General features: G+C 48.0%; 1 protein-coding gene across 4 annotated transcripts in view; it reads left to right on the top strand.

The window, feature by feature from the left end:
• Positions 1 to 18,524, top strand: part of TMEM164 (transmembrane protein 164) — a 161,909-nt gene that overhangs the window by 122,345 nt on the left and 21,040 nt on the right. For all 4 annotated transcript variants that reach the window (XM_067724661.1, XM_067724662.1, XM_067724659.1 and 1 more), the window contains one exon: positions 5,569 to 5,647. In XM_067724661.1, the coding sequence (XP_067580762.1) occupies positions 5,569 to 5,647 (79 nt within the window). The remainder of the gene's footprint in view (positions 1 to 5,568; positions 5,648 to 18,524) is intronic.

The following is an 18,524-nucleotide window of genomic DNA, read 5'->3' as shown; positions in this document are numbered from 1 at the left end:
GGATGATAATAACAGCTAGCATTTATTGAGTACATATTATATGCCAGCACTGGGCCAGGAACTCTACACGAATTATTTCACCTAATTTCATCACAACTTGATGAGATAGCTTCTATTGTCATTCCCACTTTACAAATGAGCCAACCGAAGCTCAGCAAGATTGTGATTTGCCCAAAGTTGCATAGCAACTAAATGATGGAGCTAGAATTTCAGTCGTAACAGCCTGACTCTAGGCTGGAGATATTCATTTGGGAGTCATCAGTATATAGATGGTATTTAGAGCCAGGAGCCTGGATAAGATTGTCTGGTGAGTGAGAGTAGATAGAAAAGAAAGCCAAGGACTTGGTTCTGGGCCCCTCCAATATGTAGAGGAATTAGGAACATGGAGGTCATTGGTAACCTCAATCAAAGCTATTTCGGGGGTTGGGGTGTGGTAGGTATGAAAATTTGATTGGAGTGGATGGAAGGATAATTCAGAGGAGAAGAAATGATGGCAGTGAGGAGAGACAAACCATTTGAGGAGTTTCTCTATAAAGGGAAGCAGAGATATGGGGGTGATAGCTGGAGGGTGCAGTGGGATCAAGAATATTTGTCTCTTAGGGAGGGTGGGAGGGAGACGCAAGAGGGAGGAGATATGGGGATATGTGTATATGTATAACTGATTCACTTTGTTATACAGCAGAAACTAACACACCATTGTAAAGCAATTACACTCCAATAAAGATGTTAAAAAAAAAGAACTTTTGTCTCTAGATGAACGACTTTGTAGCTTGTTTTATGATAGGAATGATCCAGTGAAAAGGGGGACAAATTGCTGGTGGTGCGTCCCCGAGTAGACGAGAAAGGATAGGATCTAGTGCAGGAATGGGGACTAGCCTTAGCCAGCAGCATGGGTGGGGACGCTGCAAGGAGGAGGGCGACATGGAGGTGGGAGCTTGTTGATGTTCTCTTCCAGTTGCCCCCTTTTCCCCCAATGAACTAGAAAGTCATGCCACCAGCCGAGGGGGAGGATGGGGGAACGTTTGAGGAACACAGGAGAAGTTATGAAATAGTGATAGGAATCGTTCAGGAGAGAGGAGAGTGAACGGACTTGAATGTAGTTGGATTATAAGGTCGCATTAAGGGCCCGCTCAAAGTTTGCAGTCATGAATTTCAAGGGTTAACAGCATAGCTTCACGTTTTTCTCCAGCCGTGCTTACTTGCATGGTAGAGGCACGGAAAAGGGTTGAAAATGTATGGAAGGGAGTAATGGGCAAGTATAGAAGTGAGGACATGAGGTAGGTGACGGCCAGGAAAACAGTGGAGGATCAGATGTGGGTCCTAGTGAAGGTGGAGGATTATTAGTCGGGATGTGAGGGGCGCGGAGTGATTGGGTAGATAGGAGGTGGTGGTTGGAGAGTGGGGTGCATGACAGAGTTTATGGAAGGGTTGGAGGTGTTGGCAGTGACAGGTATGATCATGGGGATAAAGGGCTGAGGTGAGATGGAGGTGAGACCCTCGAGGGGAATGGAGTTCAAGGCTTTAGAAGCCAGTGCGTGCTAAATACTGAAAACACGGGAATTTTGACAAAGGCATGTTGGACGGCAGTGACAGGGAGGGTCCAGAGTTGAGTTCTACAAGGAGAGTAGTGGGTGGGAGAGACTGACGACATAAGGTTCAGATCAGGGCAGCGGTTAGGAAGGAGACAGCGTTGAGGGGCAGACAGGACCCCTCCCGGCCCAGGGGTACAAGGTGACATGGGAGGGAAAGCACCCACCACTTGAGAGGGCTGTAGGGATAGCTGTGTCCTCAGAGGGGCGACCAGGTTTTCATCAAAGTAAGAAGGTCCAGGGACCGCTCAGAGAAGAGTTTGAAGATGGAGGGGATTTTGCAGATGATAGTGGGTTCCAGGGGATAGAGGGGAAGGGTTTCCAGCGTCGGGGAGCAGTGGAAGGCGGTCTCAGATTCGGGCTTGTAGAGAGCCGTATGGAGGTTAGAGTTCAGCTGTTGGGCGGGGACCTGGGAGTCTTGGGCTTCTTACGGTAACGGAAGTAACCAGGGACATTCGGCACACTGGGATGGGCGGTCTTCACGGCAGAGTGTGGTGGTGTGGCTGTCAGAGGGCGGAGGGTCGGTAGGAAGGAGGTCGGGGATCTCGCCATGGATGGAACCCGTGCACTTCATATTTCGGCCAGTCCGATCCCAGAGGCCTGGAGAACTTTACCCGTCTACTCTTTTGGTTCTGAAAAAAGATGTTGACTTGGACGTGAGAAGGAAGTTATGACTTATGTAGCTTCAAATGTTTTTATTGCCTTTGGCTTTCCATTGCAGTGATGTAGGACTTTCTGTCTAAAGCCTCGGGAATCCCCCAGCTGAAAAGGAGCCCAGATATGTACATTAGACTCGAGTTCCAGATGCGCGTTCTGGAGGGCAGAGATGAATTAGCCAAGTGGAACTTCTTCTGGGGGAAGTAAGACACTTCACAGATAGTGTTTATGAAACGGGTATCTTGCAATAATGAAGTGAGATAAGACACATGAAAGTATTTAACGCAGTGCGTGGTACATAAGTACTTTCTAAATATTCTTTGTTATTAAATGTCCACTGGTAGGTTCTTGCGTTCAGCTCCCTTCCCTGCCACTTGCGTGGTTTTCTTATGTTGCCCTCCTTCTCCTTCATCCCTTTCCCTTCCTCTCCCTGGCCTTAGCTGTCAGTGGTGCCCACACCTAGTTGAACACTCTCTGTATCCTTCTGAGGTAGAGAACTCTTGGAATAGGGGGAGAGGCCGCCCTCAGAGGAAAGACGCTGCTGTTGGGGCCGGTCTCCTGGCCACCCCAGCTGAGATCTGTGACCGAGGTGTCTCCAGAGTCCCGGTGGGAGCTGAGAGACCTGTGTTGCAGGCCAAGCTTGGCCACTGTGAGGGCGGGCATCACGTGAACAGGGAGGGACTGGGTCCAGGCCCCAGGTGGAGGACAATTGCTGATGCTGTTGTTGCTAATGTGCTTCGATTACCACTCCCCTTGTTAACAGGGGCTCAGTTCCACTGCGCATCTCCCCTGCATCTCCCCTGCGCATCTCCCAGGTGTCAGGATTTTGTGGGAGGGAAGGAGCGGGGCGTAGGGTAGGAGAGTGTACAAGCTAAGAGTATAAACTCGAGAGCCAGACTGCCTGGGTTTGACTCCTGGTTCTGTCACCAGATGAGGCCTGTGCCCTTGGGTAAGTTATCTAACTTCTCTGTGCCTCAATTTCTCATCTCTAAAGTGGAGTTAATGGGAACAGTTACAGGTGAATTAATAGGTGAACTGATAGTTAACAAAGTGCTTAATGGTTCCTGGCATGCAATAAGGATTCTACAAATGTTTGTTTCAGTAAAATTTTTAAAAATGTTTTTACAGCAATCTTATAACAGCATAACTGTTTTAATTTTACTGGTGCCAAAACTGGGATGGAGAGGTTAAGTGACTTGCCCGAGGCCACAGGGATATTAACTGGCGGAGTCGAATCTAGAATAGGAATTTGGCAGACTCGAAAGTCCTTGCTTGGCGGCCGCAATGCTGAACTGCCTCCCCGGACCTGCCTGGTGGGGAGTTTGCTTTCTAGAAGGGCTGTGAGGGAAGGGAAAGCAAGTGGGCACCGTGAGTCTAGGTGGGTAAATAGCGGCTGGAGTCTGAGACTTCAGCAATGGGGATACTGCTTGGGGACCTGGCTGGGACCCGGGTGAGCCCAGTTCTCTGCTCCCTGCTGTGGGAGCAGCAGGGAGAGGTCTAGTCCCTTAGGCGCCAGAGAGCTGAGCCTTCCCGAGCCCTTTGCCTTCTTGCCTGCTTTCTGTGTGACCGCAGTCTAGTCAGTTAATTTAAGATAGTAGAGTGGTCCCAGACCACGTTACTCTGAGGGTCCCCGTGGGCCTCGCAGGCCTCCAGAGTTACCTCCTGCTGGTGGTTTCCTCCACTGTGAAACCCCATGACCCCTTAAAGCTGCTCCGGCGAGGTCTACAGAGACGCTTGGAACCTCATTTCTCTTTCTGGGATTTTACGTTTCTTTCTGTGAGCATAAAATAATAGTCGATTATCATCTGGGTCCTTGGGAAAATTTCCTTCTGGATCGGTTTTTATTTTCAAGAGCCAGACCGATGACTCTGTCCAGGGTCTGCAGTCATCTCAGCTCCCATTCTAGGAGCTCTGCCATCTTTTGGTTTGGGCCCTTGGGTTCCTGGGTGTCGGGAGCCCAGAACTGGGTCCTCTCATGAGCTCACATGTTTGGTTCTGCGCTCGCCCTGTTGGGCACAGTGAGGCAGCTGACCCTTGCCCTGGGTGTCCTTGTTTCTCTGGGCTTCCCCTTGGCGGTCGGGGTGGGGGGGAGGTGTGTGGGTGTGCGTGTGTGTATCTGTGTGTGTGTGTGTGTCTGTGTAGGGCTGTGTAAGCCCCGGAGGCCAGGCCTCTTGCCAGCAGCTGCAGTTCTTTTCCCAAAATTGAGTTAGCCGCTCAGCTGTTTCCACTCTCCCCCCACTGCCAAGCGCTGCAGCACGGTCCCCGTGCCAGGTTGAAAGAGCACTCTGCTTTGGTAATTTAGAGCTTCCATTTTGAGAGAGATGGGAAACAGGAATGAATGAGTGGGCACGTTGGATGGAAGGAGGGTGGGGACATTCTTTTTGGCAAGCTACGCCCGAACTGGCCCAGCTGCTTGGTCTTCACCCAAAATTAGGGCTAACCCTGGACTGACCCCAAGTATCCCGTGGAGAAACTCTTTATTCTTGGATCTAGACCTAACCAGACCTGGCAATCAATATTTTTTAATCTGCAAAATGGGAATAATAAATCCTACCCCATATGTTCTTCATGTCAAATGAGAAATAAGCTTTTAAGTAGTCCATCAGCTACTCACCAGGAGCAGGAAGTGACGCAAGCCTGTGTTTCTTCAAGTATATTTCTGCAGAACACTAAGTGCTATTTTTTTTTTTTACAAAGGCACTGGCTAAATAAGTTTTGGGCCACACCGGATAAACAGTGTTAAGCAGCCGCCTCTTTTTTTTTTTTTTTTTTTTTGGCGGTACGCGGGCCTCTCACTGCTGTGGCCTCTCCTCTTGTGGAGCACAGGCTCCGGACGCGCAGGCTCAGCGGCCATGGCTCACGGGCCCAGCCGCTCCGCGGCACGTGGGATCTTCATGGACCGGGGCACGAGCCCGTGTCCCCTGCATCGGCAGGCGGACTCTCAACCCCTGCGCCACCAGGGAAGCCCAAGCAGCCTTCTTCTTTGCACAGACCCCACAGGTCCTTAATCTGCCACTAATATACATGGTGAATCTCCAAGGGGATAGATTGTAGGTAACATTTCTTAAATTTTTCGCCAAACTTTCTCAGTGGAGCAGTTTTCAAGTACCATCTCTGCAAAATACACTTTGGAAGATGCCAGCGTAGGTCATAGGTATATTCATTTCATTCTTTTTTCTCTAATTGCAAAGGGAGTTGAACTGGTTGAAGTGCATGGGGTTGCTAAGATGTGGGTCCTTGGGAGCGAGGGCGTTCAGCTTCAGAATCTGTTGGAATGAGTGCTTCCTGCTCTGAAACACTTCTCTCTCTCCTGTCCTTACAGCTCCCCTTTGAATTGGAGATTTACTACATTCAGCATGTTATGCTCTACGTGGTACCCATCTACCTGCTCTGGAAAGGAGGTAAGGCCAGCAGGCCCCACCCCTGTGCCATCCCAACACGTAGCCTCACCCTTCTGTTTGGGGCCCTCACAACCTCTTGGGTGCCTATCAGAATCTTGAGGTGCTGCCTGGCTGGGTCTGTGCAGACACCAGGCAGTGGGAAAACAACGGGCACAGATGAGGCCCGCAAAGAGCCTGGTGGCTTTCCAGAACCATCCTTTGTGTGGGTGAGCTCGGTGCCACTGGCGGCCTGTCCTAGGGCCGAGGCCTCAGGCTCTGTGACGTTGGGTTTTCACGGAGCCTCACGCACTCCGTCACTCGCTTCTGCTTGTGCCTTCTCCCGGCCTCAGTGTGCAGCATAGGGTACAAGAAGAGAAGGGCCTTGTGCTTTTGTTCGTTATACCCATCCTCTCAGAACTAAAAAAGGTATTGAAACAGGCAAGAAGTCCAGAAACTGGGATTATGGGATTGAGGGAAGAGGCAGGTGAAAGAGCAGTGACCTTCATGTAAAACAAAGCATCGAAAATCTTCATTTGATCATCAGGGGGGAGACCGCCAACCTGGTCAGGAAGTTGATCTCTTTGTGACCTCACAAGGACCCTTAAATGATCCCCTCCCTCTACTGTGTAGTAGACAAACGAGAAGGGGAGACTGGCTGTGAGGGCCCCCTTGTCGATGTTCTGACCTTCCCGGAAGGCCCTGTACCTGGAAATCATCCTCTTCTAGTCATAGCCACCAGCCTCTCTATCTTGGTTGCTGGGACTTTTCTGGGAGACCAACCTCACCCCAGGCAGCAAGGGTTTCATTTCTATCACGTGAAGCCACATGGACCCTAAAACCCACTGGGAGATCGTTTGGAAGTCGTGCTTCCTCTAACTCAGGAATTCTAGCAAATCTTAAGAACTCCTGGCACGAGGGAGCCTCAAGGACCAGTCAACCGGGGGACATGCTGGAGGATGGGAACTGTTGCTCTCCATGGAGTCTACTTACAGTCAAGGGTCCCTGGTTTCTGTCAGTTAGGACTCTTCTTAGGACCTGTCTCTAAATATTCTTTGAGGCTGTCTTTACCCTGTATAGCCACTTGGGGTCTCACACTGTCAAAGAGCACTTCCTTTTAATTTGCACTAAACACACTCTTTTTCCCCACTGAGCTTTTAGAGAGACGCCTGACGTTCCAATATCTAGGTGACTTGTGCCATTTCTCAGGTCTGTCCCCTGTGGCACAGGAAATAGCTTCCTAATAATATGTTAAGTCTCAGAGATACACTCATTCGGAAGGGAACCAGGCAGGAAGCTGTCCCAGGGCTCCAGAGCCCCTCCACTCATGGTTCCTGGTTTCTGAGGTGTGGGATGCAAGTTCTGGCCAAATGCGCATGGCTATTAGTTAAACCTATTTGTGCTCTGAGGTGGCATAAACGTCTGTCAGTTGGCCGAGCCAGAGTGGTCTGACACGGAAAATACCCAGTAGCCTCTACGCGCCCCGCCTCTTCAAAAAATCCCACCACCTGGGAAGCTACACTTTCTAGAAGTGGCTGATCCCACTGCAGCCTTCTTTTGAATCGTTTGCCGCACTGTTTGGGGGAACCGAGCTAAGGAAGTAGGGATTCCGAAGTCTTAGTTCCAGTTTACTTATTTGTTTACTGTGAGTGAGCCTTTCCCCTCTCCTCTGATCCCTGGCTTTGAAAAGAGGCTGTAATAGTAGTAACAGTAATGGCAACCACGGTGTAACTATCAATGCCTACTTTTCATTGAGCGTGTTCTGTGCAGGATACTGTGCTAGGCATGTTTTGTGTATGTCCCCATCACAGCTAACCTGGTGAAAAAATCCTCCTTCTACAGAGGGGAGAAAAAAAAATCAAGGCTCAGGAAGGTTAGGTACCTTGCCCTGCAGCTTGAATTCAAAGCCTGGCCTTGATTCTCTCATACACCGTGTTGTCCTAAAAGACAGATGTGTGTCTCCTGACCACATCAGGCTGGGAATCAGCCCTCCAGCCTGCCCTGCTTCAGCCAGTCACTCAACACAGACAGGCGTACCTCATTTTATTGCACTTGGCTTTATCGTGTTTTGTTTTTTTTTTTACAAATTAAAGGTTTGTGGCAACCTTGCATTGTCAGAGGATGGTTAGCATTTTTTAGCAATAAAGTATTTTCTGATGAAGGTATGTACTTTGTTTTTTTAGCCATGATGCTATTGCACACTTAACAGAATACAGTATAACGTAAACGTAACTTTGATATGTGCTGGGAAACCAAAAGAATCACGCGGCTCACTTTATTGCGCTATTCGCTTTATGGCCGTGGTCTGCAACCAAACCCGCAGCAACTCCGAGGTGTGCCGGGATTTGTTCAACACCTACTATGTGCAGAGCGTTTGCGCTAGGGAATCAGAGACGAACCAGAAAGGCCCAGTCCTTCCACAGGGAGTCCCTGTCTGAGAGAGAAGACAGACAGGTGTAATACAGCGTGACAAGTGCAACTGTGAGAGCGTGATAGGATTTCCGAAGCCTTGTTCGCCTTCCCTGCTTTACCATTTCTGGGCTCTTGTGTGCTCTTGGCTTCCTTTCTGGCTCTTTGCTGTCATCTGCTGTTCACTTGGGGGAAATTATGAGCATATAGAGGAAATAAAAAATCTGGATTTCCTGAGGTTGGTTTTACCTTCACGTGAGCCTTGGATGTAGGCCTTGCAGAGTGGGCGTGGATCTGGAGTGAACAGTGGGAAGAGTATTCCCTGAAAACCAAAAAGCTGAGAGTTTGGGGCTTCTCTTCCCTAATAAAAGTCTTGTAATTTTCCAGAGATAGCTGGCTCAGGAGTTTTTACCCAAGGCCAGACAGCTCCCATGCCCGGGAACCCCGTTTCCCTGCAAGGCAAGGTACTGCTTCTCCTGTGGTTTGGGGGTGTCTAGGGGGTGCTAAGTGGGAATCTCATTCCCCCCTCGTTTCTGCAGCCCTTCAGCACCACCACAGTAAACGTGACCTCCCCTGTCCACACTGCTCTTTTCTTCCTCCAGCCGGGCTCTTTATTTCTCTTTCCTTTCCTCCCAACTCTGACTTTGGCCGTGTGCAACTCCACCCTTACCCCCAGCTCTTCACAGAACACAAAGTCCTCCCAGCTCTTGCCTGAAACTCCCTTTAACGGAGGCTGTTCTCTCCGCTGGGCCCTTTGTGCCGCCCGGCTCTCCACTGTCTCTTCCAGACCACTGTTTCGCCTCTGCCTTCTCTGACAGTGCTTTCTTCTCTATCATCTCTCTTTTTCACTACCACCACCACCTAAACCTCTTGGTCACTTCTCCCACATTCCGCCATGCCTTTGGCCCATGGCTCTCTCACTGTTTTCATTACAAGCTAGCCAGCATCCTGAGAGCCTTCCGGTGAGGGGCACTCATCCCACCCCCAGCTTCTCAAGGTTTGGGCTTCTTAATTGCAGTGACTTCTGCATCCCCTCTAGCCACCTGGCCCTTGCTTTCCACTAAAACTCTTCTATCTGAGATCATAAGCCTTTATGGCCTTTTCTTTGACCCAAATATCTACTCCTTTCAACCTCCCCTTTTCCCCGGTCAGCTTGTGTCACTATGACCAATTACTGGAACTTTCCCTTCACCAGCTCCTGAGACTGTCTCACTCCCTTGTCCCATCCACTGGGATTAGTGTCTAATCCCAGAGTCCAGTCTTAGTCTACTGAGAAAATCTCTCAGATCACTCAGATTTGGGCCACAGAAATCCTATGGTCTCTGTTACAATTGTGCTCTCAACAGCATCGCTCGCTTATTTTCTGTCTTTCACCGGCTCCTCCACACGCTGCCCTCAGAAGTCATATGCCAAAGCTTTACCGCCCTCCCCAAACTTCCTGTCCAGTCTATTCAAACTTCCAGTCCTCTCCACTTTCAGTAGATGTTCTCCCAATAAATGACTGGGGAAATACAGACTTGCTGGTGTGAATTTTCCCGCAGCGACCTCTCTCCACTTGATAAGTTTCTTTAACCACGCCCATCCTTAGGTTCCTCCCTCCCGTCTTGGAGGGAGTGGTGTTCCTCCAGCACATGGCTGGTCCCACACCCTGGTGTGGTTGCCTCGCATCCCTTCCACCTCCTCTGGAACCTCATCCCATCAGTAAGACCCTTGTTTATCTGGATTTTCAATGCTTCACTACTGGCTTTTCAGTCTTCCCTATTCTAAAAAACTTTAACTCCACACAACTCCATCTTTCATCCTTCCTGTCAGCTAAGCATCTTTAAAAAATAGTTCAGGGCTTCCCTGGTGGCGCAGTGGTTGAGAGTCCGCCTGCCGAGGCAGGGGACGCGGGTTCGTGCCCCGGTCCGGGAAGATCCCACATGCCGCGGAGCGGCTGGGCCCGTGAGCCATGGCCGCTGAGCCTGCGCGTCTGGAGCCTGTGCTCCACAACGGGAGAGGCCACAACAGTGAAAGGCCCGCGTACCGCAAAAAAAAAAAAAAAAAAGTCCAAACAATATTTCCTGAATTTCAGTTCTTTGGACATAATAAGTTTTGCCTTATTCATTATAATCACCTGTATTATTATATATGTAATATTTGATCTGTTGATTTTTTTTTCCTAAGATATATTTGTTTTTAAGAGAAGCCTTGTACTCTCTGTGAAATCCTGGATTCAGTACACTGGTTATCTATTTTAATACGCCTTAAATATATAACTTTTAAATTAAAAACAAAATGTTTACTACCTGAAATCACCTCATGAATAGGACATAACTTTTTTTTTGGAACATCTTTATTGGAGTATAATTGCTTTACAATGGTGTGTTAGTTTCTGCCGTATAACAAAGTGAGTCAGTTATACATATACATATGTTCCCATATCTCTTCCCTCTTGCATCTCCCTCCCTCCCACCCTCCCTATCCCACCCCTCTAGGTGGTCAGAGAGCACCGAGCTGATCTCCCTGTGCTATGCGGCTGCTTCCCACTAGCTATCGGTTTTACGTTTGGTAGTGTATATATGTCCATGCCACTCTCTCACTTTGTAGGACGTAACTTTGAATGACTCTTGTCTGCATCTGATGAGCCCTCTTTTTAGTTACGTTTCATTCATCAGAATGTTGCCATCTGATGTCTACCCACACTGCCCACCTCTTCGTGGAAACAGCACTTCTAAAGATTACCAACAACTGTGTGACCAAATCTAATGGCCGTCTCTCAGGCTTCATCCTGCCCGCACTCTTTGCTACGTTGGATGTTGTTGAACACTCCTTTTTGGAATGTTCTACTCTCAGGGCTTCCAACATCCCCCCCTGCCCCCGCTCCCGCTTGCCCACCTCACTGACCATGCCTTCCCAAGTCTCCTGCAGGAGTTCTCTTTCCCCTGTCCTTCAAGTTGTTGATTTCCCCCAGAGTTCTGTTCTGGCCTCACCTCTCGCTCTGCTACTCCCGGCATGGTCTCATGTGCTTACACAATTTAGCCACCAGTCTGTGCAGCGATGGCCACCACATTGCCCTCTGCAGCCCGGAATCTTAGGAGATTCCTTTTCATGTTGTTAACTCAAGCATCTCCACCTGAATATGTCAAGCATACTCAAGATATGCTTGATACTCAAGATATCATATCAAGATAGTCAAGATATCATAAGCTCATCTTGTCTGTGCGCACTTATTATCTTCCCCATCAGCTCTGCTTCTCTTCCTGCGGCTTTTGACAGGTAGCACCACCAGTCACCCCAGGCAGAACCTGGGAATCATCCCTACCCTCGCATCTATTTCATCCATTCATCTAACACATACGTCTTCATCCGTTTGGGCTGTCATAGCCAGATACTACTGACTGGGTAGCTTTTAAACAACAGAAATTTATTGCTCATAGTTCTGGAGGCTGGGAATTCTGAGATCAAGTCACCAGCATGGTCACCTTCTTGTGAGGCCCCTCTTCCTGGTTCCTAGCTGGCCCCTTCTCACTGTGCCCTCACATGGTGGACGGGATTAGGGATCCCCCTAGAGTGTCTTTTATAAGGGCACTAATCCCATTCATGAGGGCTTCACCCTCATGGCCTAAGCACCTCCCAAAGGCCCCACCTCCTAATACGTTCACATTGGGGGTTAGAATTTTACCACATGAATTTTGGGGGACACAAACATTCAAACCATAGCAACATATTTACATGTGCCCTTTTTCTGCCAGCCTCTGCACTGGCCACTGGGGGGCCCTGATGAGCGAAAATCAGACCCCACCCCTTCCCTCATAGAACTCATAATGTAGTGGGGGGAGCCAGATGTGAATTCAGTAATCACACAAATGGACATATAGTTAGAACTGAGCTAAGTACTCTGAAGGAAAGGAACGTGCTTTTATGAGAGCCTAGAACAAAACAAGCTGACTTAGTATGGAAGTTCTGGGGAGAGTTCCCTGAGGAAGTGACATTTCAACAGAGATCTCAAGGATGAGTAGGAGTTTACTAGGTAAGTGTAGGATTAAGGGAGGTGAACCCTTGTAACTGGACAAAATGGCAGATATGCCAGCACCTCAGCAGGAGGGAGAACTGGAGGGAGGGCAGATGACCCTGGGCCTGAGGGGCAGATATGGAGGGCTTTGTGGTCAGGGGTTTGGCCTTTATTCTAAGAGCTGTAGAAAGCCAGTGAAAGTTTTAAGAAGGGGCATAGCATCAGCTTGTTTTTCCTATTGATTCTTTTCTTGTGTAATTCATTGATATAGCTCTGTATCCAAGATACAGAAAGCCATTCTGTGAAAAAACACCTTCCCACCCCTTCCCGCATTCACAGCAACAAGTCCACAGGTTACCACCATTGTTGTTTTTGGCATATTCTCCCAGAATTTCTCTTTTTTTGTATATATAAGTAAGTTTTTAAAATATTTTATTTTCTTCTTAACACACACATCCCCAAATAGCATACCACACAACTGTTTTGTTGCTGTTACTATTTTGCTTAGCACTGTGTCTTAAAGAGCTTTCCAAGTAAGCCCATAGGAAGCTTTCTCATTCACAGCAGCATGCGTTCTGTTGGGTGGATGATAAAATACAGGGTAATAAAAATGGCAACACTTTATGTAGCACTGTGATGTACCATTGTTTCAAGCTCTTCCCATACATTAACTCATTGAATCCCCACCACAATCCTCTCAGGTAGGTGTTATGTCATCTCCGTTTTACAGATGAGGAAACATGCTCAGATAGTAAGTAGCCGAACTGGGATTTGAACTCGGTGGTGCGGCTTTTAGACACAACACAAGGCTACAACACTCTACTGTAATTTATCTATCCCATCTCCTCTTGATAGACATTTAGGTTGTTTCCAGCCTCTCACTAATATAAATGACCCTGCACTGAACGACCTTGAACCTATGCCATTTTGCAGGTGTGCAAGTGTGTCTAAAGGATACATCCCCCTAAGTGGAATTGCTGAATCAAAGAGTATATGCATTTGTAAATTTGACGGATATTTCCAATCCCAGAAACGTTATGCCAATTTAAGTGCTCCTTAGCAATGTGGGAGAGTGTCTGTTTCCACACAGCCTCACCAAAAGAGGCTTTTGGCTTATTTCCAACCTTTCCACTTTTTGCGCATCTGATGGGTAAAACTGATGGTTTATTGATCTAGTTTTAATTTGAATTTCTCTTACTTTGAGTGAGGCTGAGCCTCTTTTTACATGTTTCAATTGGCGTTTGATTTCCTTGTCCTTGAATTATGTGTTCCTCTCATGTGCTCATTCTTCTCATTGTTGTTTTTGTTTTTTACAAAATTAAATCCTGGGAGCTCTTTATAAAGAGAAGCTGGCCCTTTGGGATACGACCTGCAGATATCTTCCCCACTTTTGTCATTTGTTTTGTAACTTTGCTCATGGTTTATTTTTGCCAGGTAGGATGTGTACATTTCCATGTAATGTATCAATTATTTTACGGCATCTGGATTTTGAGTCATGGGTAGAAGGCCCTTCCCTACTCCAACGTCATAAAAAATATGTATCCCATATTTTCTTCTGCTATGTTAGTAGTTCCCTTTATTTATTTTTTATTATTATTTTTTTACCTTTAAGTCTTTTATCCACTTGGAATTTGTCCTGGTATTAAAGGGACCAGCTTTATTTCCAGATGGTCTCTCATTTGTCCCAACACTGTTTATCAAATAGTCCGGCCTGATCAGATCTGCTTGTGGAAAAGATCGTGCCGGTGCTGTGGACAGAGATCACCATGTTCTCCTACTTTTACCTCCTAGATGGCTCTCACGGCCATCCCCTTCTTGCCGTCTCTAGGGCCACAACCTTGGGCTGAGCCACCGTGGCAGTTGGCTCTGTGTGATCTCCCTGCCCCCAGCCTCCCCCACTCCTCCTAACAGCCCTTTGGCCCTGGCAACTCCCAAAGCTGTTTCTAAAGCCCACATTGGCTCATAGCACTTCCCTGTTCGGAAACCTTCAGTTATTCCCCCTTGTCCCAGAGCACTGTGCGTCCTCCGAGGGGCACAAAAGACCCTGTGTGCCCTGGCCCTGCCCCTTTCCCTTCGTGTTCCTCCTTTCCTTGTTCTCTGCACTCTGGTGATACCCAAATCCTTAGGGTCCCCTGAGTTTACTGTGCAACTTTCATGGCTCTGTGCCCTTGAAAATGCCATGACTTCTGGCAGGAATACCCATGTCTAGCTTGTTGGCCAGGAAAGCATGCCTTCTTCAAAACTCACCTCCGCAGTCACCTTCTCCAGGCAGCCCTCTGAAACTGTTCTGTGGCTGAACTTGTCACACTGCAGTGCAGGTGTCTGTTTACATGCCCGTCACTCTAAGGACAGGAATTTTTCTTTCGTTCTCGATATCTCAGGGATGAATGAATGACTGTATATCCACACACTACACACTGCACATATCCTGTTATACATCTTACAAGCTAACGTTTATTGTGCACTTGCCATGAACTGGGCACTGGGTAAGAGTTTTACAAGATGATCTTGAGCTCACTGAGTCCGCACAAAGTTCACTAGACCTACGGGGCCCATGACGTTGGATGTGGGGAAAAAAAAAATCACGTTTTCATTTGCATTAACTCCAACTGAAATACAGCATTTCCTTCAGTTCTGAATCGCAGACAGCAACACACAGTTGCATTTGCAGTACGTGGCATGTTGTCGTTAATATAAATCACAGATATTTTCTACTGATTACAGCCGCTACAGATAATCTTTTTTTTTTCTTTTTTGCGGTACGCGGGCCTCTCACTGTTGTGGCCTCTCCGGTTGCAGAGCACAGGCTCCGGACGCGCAGGCTCAGCAGCCATGGCTCACGGGCCCAGCCGCTCCGCGGCATGTGGGATCTTCCCGGACCGGGGCACGAACCCGTGTCCCCTGCATCGGCAGGCGGACTCTCAAACACTGCGCCACCAGGGAAGCCCCGAGTTTTTTTTTTGTTTGTTTGTTTTTTCTAGATAATCTTGAAAAATCATTTTCACTTCATCATCACCTCAATATTTAAAGACATTTATTATTTAAAAGTATTTTGCTAACTGTATTTTGATAGTATTTTTTCTTTTATAACCCTGTATCTTTTATTTTAGATATTTATATTTAAAATATACTTAATATATAAATATAATATATTTAATATGTAATGTATTTTAGATATTTATATTTTAAAAGCTTTATTCTGAGAGAGGGCCCCAAACAGCCCAAGGGATCCAAGGTACCCAAGGGTTAGACACCCCTGCACTAGAGTTTAAACTGGCATTTGAAACCAGGCAGGCAGGCGTCATGACCACACTGCATGTAGTTGCTGGATGTGACAGACTGTGGGTTCGAATCCTGGTTCTGGCACTTGGGCTAGTGCCTTCATCTTTCTGTGTCTGTTTTCTCATTTGTAAAATGAGGATTAGTAGGTGTGTTGTGAGGGGTCAGGGAGCTCACATATGTAGAGTATATAGAAGAGTGCCTGACGCATGGTAAGTGCGGTGTATTGTTCTTATATTAACCGCTTATACTGCCTCTCATTAATTTCGCATCTGTCTTCCAACTAGACTGTGGGCTCTTGGGGTCAGGGTTGTACCTTGCCGACTTCTAAAGCCACAGGCTTGCAGATACGAAGTGCATGTTTGTCAGTGGATTTAACACTGCTGCCACCCCTCCTCTTAGATGCCCGTTTCTCCTTTGAGCCCCATGACACCCCTGTCTCCAGGTTCTCCTCCTTCTCCAGCTGTTTCTCCTCCGGCTCCTCTGTCCTGCCTGCCCCAGAGATCCTGGCATTCCCCATCTATAGATGCGGGCCCGAGAAACGCCACAGGTGCTTTAGATTAAACATCTGCAGTCAGCTTCCTCAATTCCATGCTCCTCCCTCCAACCTGCTGTTCTTCCTCTTCCTCTATTTCTTATCTTAGTGGCTCCACCAGCCATCCAGTGCCAAAATCCAAGGCAGCTTCCTGGACCCCTTCCTCTGCCTCATCCCCTATACCAATCGGCTCAGAAGTTCTGAGGATCCAGATTTTCAAAATGCTTGCCAGTTTGGCCCCCAACCCCCTGTCCTAGGCCAGGCTCTCAGCGTCCATTGCTGGGACTAGTACTTTGATTCTTCTCTCCTCTCCCTGCCCCCTGATTGCCCCTACCTCCCACGCAGTCTCTCCTGCATCCAGTCTCCAAAATACCTTTCTAAAGAAAGCAAATTGATCAGAATTCACTCCGCTGCTTAAAATTCCCATACAGGATGAAGACCAAACTCCTTTATGTGGCATTCAAGACTGTTCACAATCTGACCCTTGCCTTTCTCTTGGACCCAATTTCCCATCACTTAAGAGTTCAACTCCCGTTACTTTTCCTTTCAAAGTCATACCTGCGCCCCCTGTCCCCTGCCCAATACACAAACCAGCTTCTCTACTTTGGACCTGGCAAACTCAGCGTCCTCCTCTACAAGTTAGCTCAAAGGTGCTACCTCCTCTCTGGATCTGTGTCTGACTTTCCTAGGCAGCCTAAGGCACATTTTCCTGGAAGTTCCTTATACTTTTTATATTCCATATCCAATTGTTTATCTGTGCTTCGCCACTAGGTGGCAGTCTCGTCTTTTCATCTTTTCAGGAGATGAAGCTGTATTGGGTTGGCCAAAAGGTGTGTTCAGGTTTCGTTCGGGTTTTTCCGTAACATCTTAGGGGAAAACCCGAACGAACTTTTTGGCGAAGCCAGTAGAATTAAAATCATATTTTATTGTAATTTAAATTAATAATAAATCCTTAAATTAATAATAGTGTTTATTATAATTAAGATGCTATAGGAGCAAGGGAGAGGATGAAGTCTTCTGAGGCCACAGGATTTTGGTCTGGGTAGCCATGGGCGGGGGGATTGGCTGCGCCTAATGCATAGGGAGCACAGAAGGAAGGAGCATATTTTAAGGAGGAAGGCGATTTTACTTGAGTTTAAGGCAATTCTAGGCTCTCCAGGTTGAGATGTCCAGGAGGCCATTGAATGGAATATTCTGGAGCTGTTCAGGGGAGTCTGGGCTAGAGGCTGTCTTTGATAGCTTCGGTATAAAGGTGATGGATATAAACATGGGAGTGGGCTTCCCTGGTGGCGCAGTGGTTGAGAGTCCGCCTGCCGATGCAGGGGACACCGGTTCGTGCCCCGGTCCGGGAGGATCCCACATGCCGCGGAGCGGCTGGGCCCGTGAGCCATGGCCGCTGAGCCTGTGCGTCCGGAGCCTGTGCTCCGCAACGGGAGAGGCCAGAGCAGTGAGAGGCCCGCGTACCAGTAAAAAAATATATATATATACCAAAAAAAAAAAAAAAAAAATTAAACATGGGAGTGATGAGATGATCCAGGGTAACTGTGTAGGTGGGGAGGAGATAGAACTTTGAAAAAGGCCTTGTGGGACATGAACCTGTAAATAATAGACAGGAAGAAGAAGGTAAGGAAATTGTAGGAATGGTCAGAGCAACAGAGGAGTGGCTGGTTGTTCTGGAAGCGAAGGCACTAGCAATTGTCATCAAAGGACTAGTGATCCAGAGTGCCACATTGTTTCAGAGGGCTCCAGGAAAGTGAGGTCATTGGCGATGTGAGGATGGGACAGAAGCACTTAAGGACATTAAGGAAGGAGGGGTGAAGGGCTTTGCAGAGTCAAGGGAGGGGTTTATCTCCCCTGCTTTCCCCTCTTCCCCCTCCCTCTCTGCCCATGGCTTGGGGCACATTCAGGTGCTAAGATGAAAGCCGGTCATGAGAGGGCACATTGAAGGCACGGGGAGAAAGGGGAGTGAATGACTCAGGTGATGACAACCGCTGAGGATGAAAGGGCTTGATGGTAGACTGAGAAGGGTAATGACAAGAGGAGTAAGTGCTGTGGGAAATGAGAGAAGGAGATAAGTCTAGACTGTTCCCAGTGCTGTCCAGTGGAATGCTCTGTGATGCCAGAGGTATTCTATATCTGCTCTGTTCATCATGGCAGCCATGAGCTCCAGGTGGCTCCTGAGCAGATGAAATGTGGCTCGTGCGGTCGAAGCACTAGGACTGGGGAATTTCGAATTTAACTTTAAGGAACTTGAATGGCAGTTGAAATAGCTGCTGCTATATTGGACAGCGCAGCTCTTCTTCAACCTTCTGGTTGGTGGTTAGCACTGAGGGGACCGCTCCTGAAACACATTTCCTTGCGTTCTTCCAGTACTGGTTTGTCCGGTTACCCCATTTTCTCCAGGAGGTCTCAGCAGCCTGAGTGCAGAAGCAGAACATCTGGCTTGAGGGATCCATTCAAGGTTGGGGCTTTGGAAGTAAGGTCAGTGGTGTTGAAGACCCAGAAGTCAAGGGATGTTCGGGACAGAGTTTTGGTAACCATGCCTTTGGGTTTCCAACCAAGGGTGGGTCCCCCAAGGAACAGTAAGAATGAGAAACAGAGTGCCACTTTCATATTAGCTGAGCAGGCAGCCAGGACCTCAGTGTAGGCAGGGCTGGGCTAGAGCTTGCAGCTTTGGTCTGGAC

Source organism: Pseudorca crassidens, chromosome X (assembly GCF_039906515.1).
Source record: "Pseudorca crassidens isolate mPseCra1 chromosome X, mPseCra1.hap1, whole genome shotgun sequence".
Taxonomy (NCBI): Eukaryota; Metazoa; Chordata; class Mammalia; order Artiodactyla; family Delphinidae; genus Pseudorca; species Pseudorca crassidens.
Note: the sequence above shows the minus strand (reverse complement) of the source record. Positions and strands in the feature narration are given on the sequence as shown.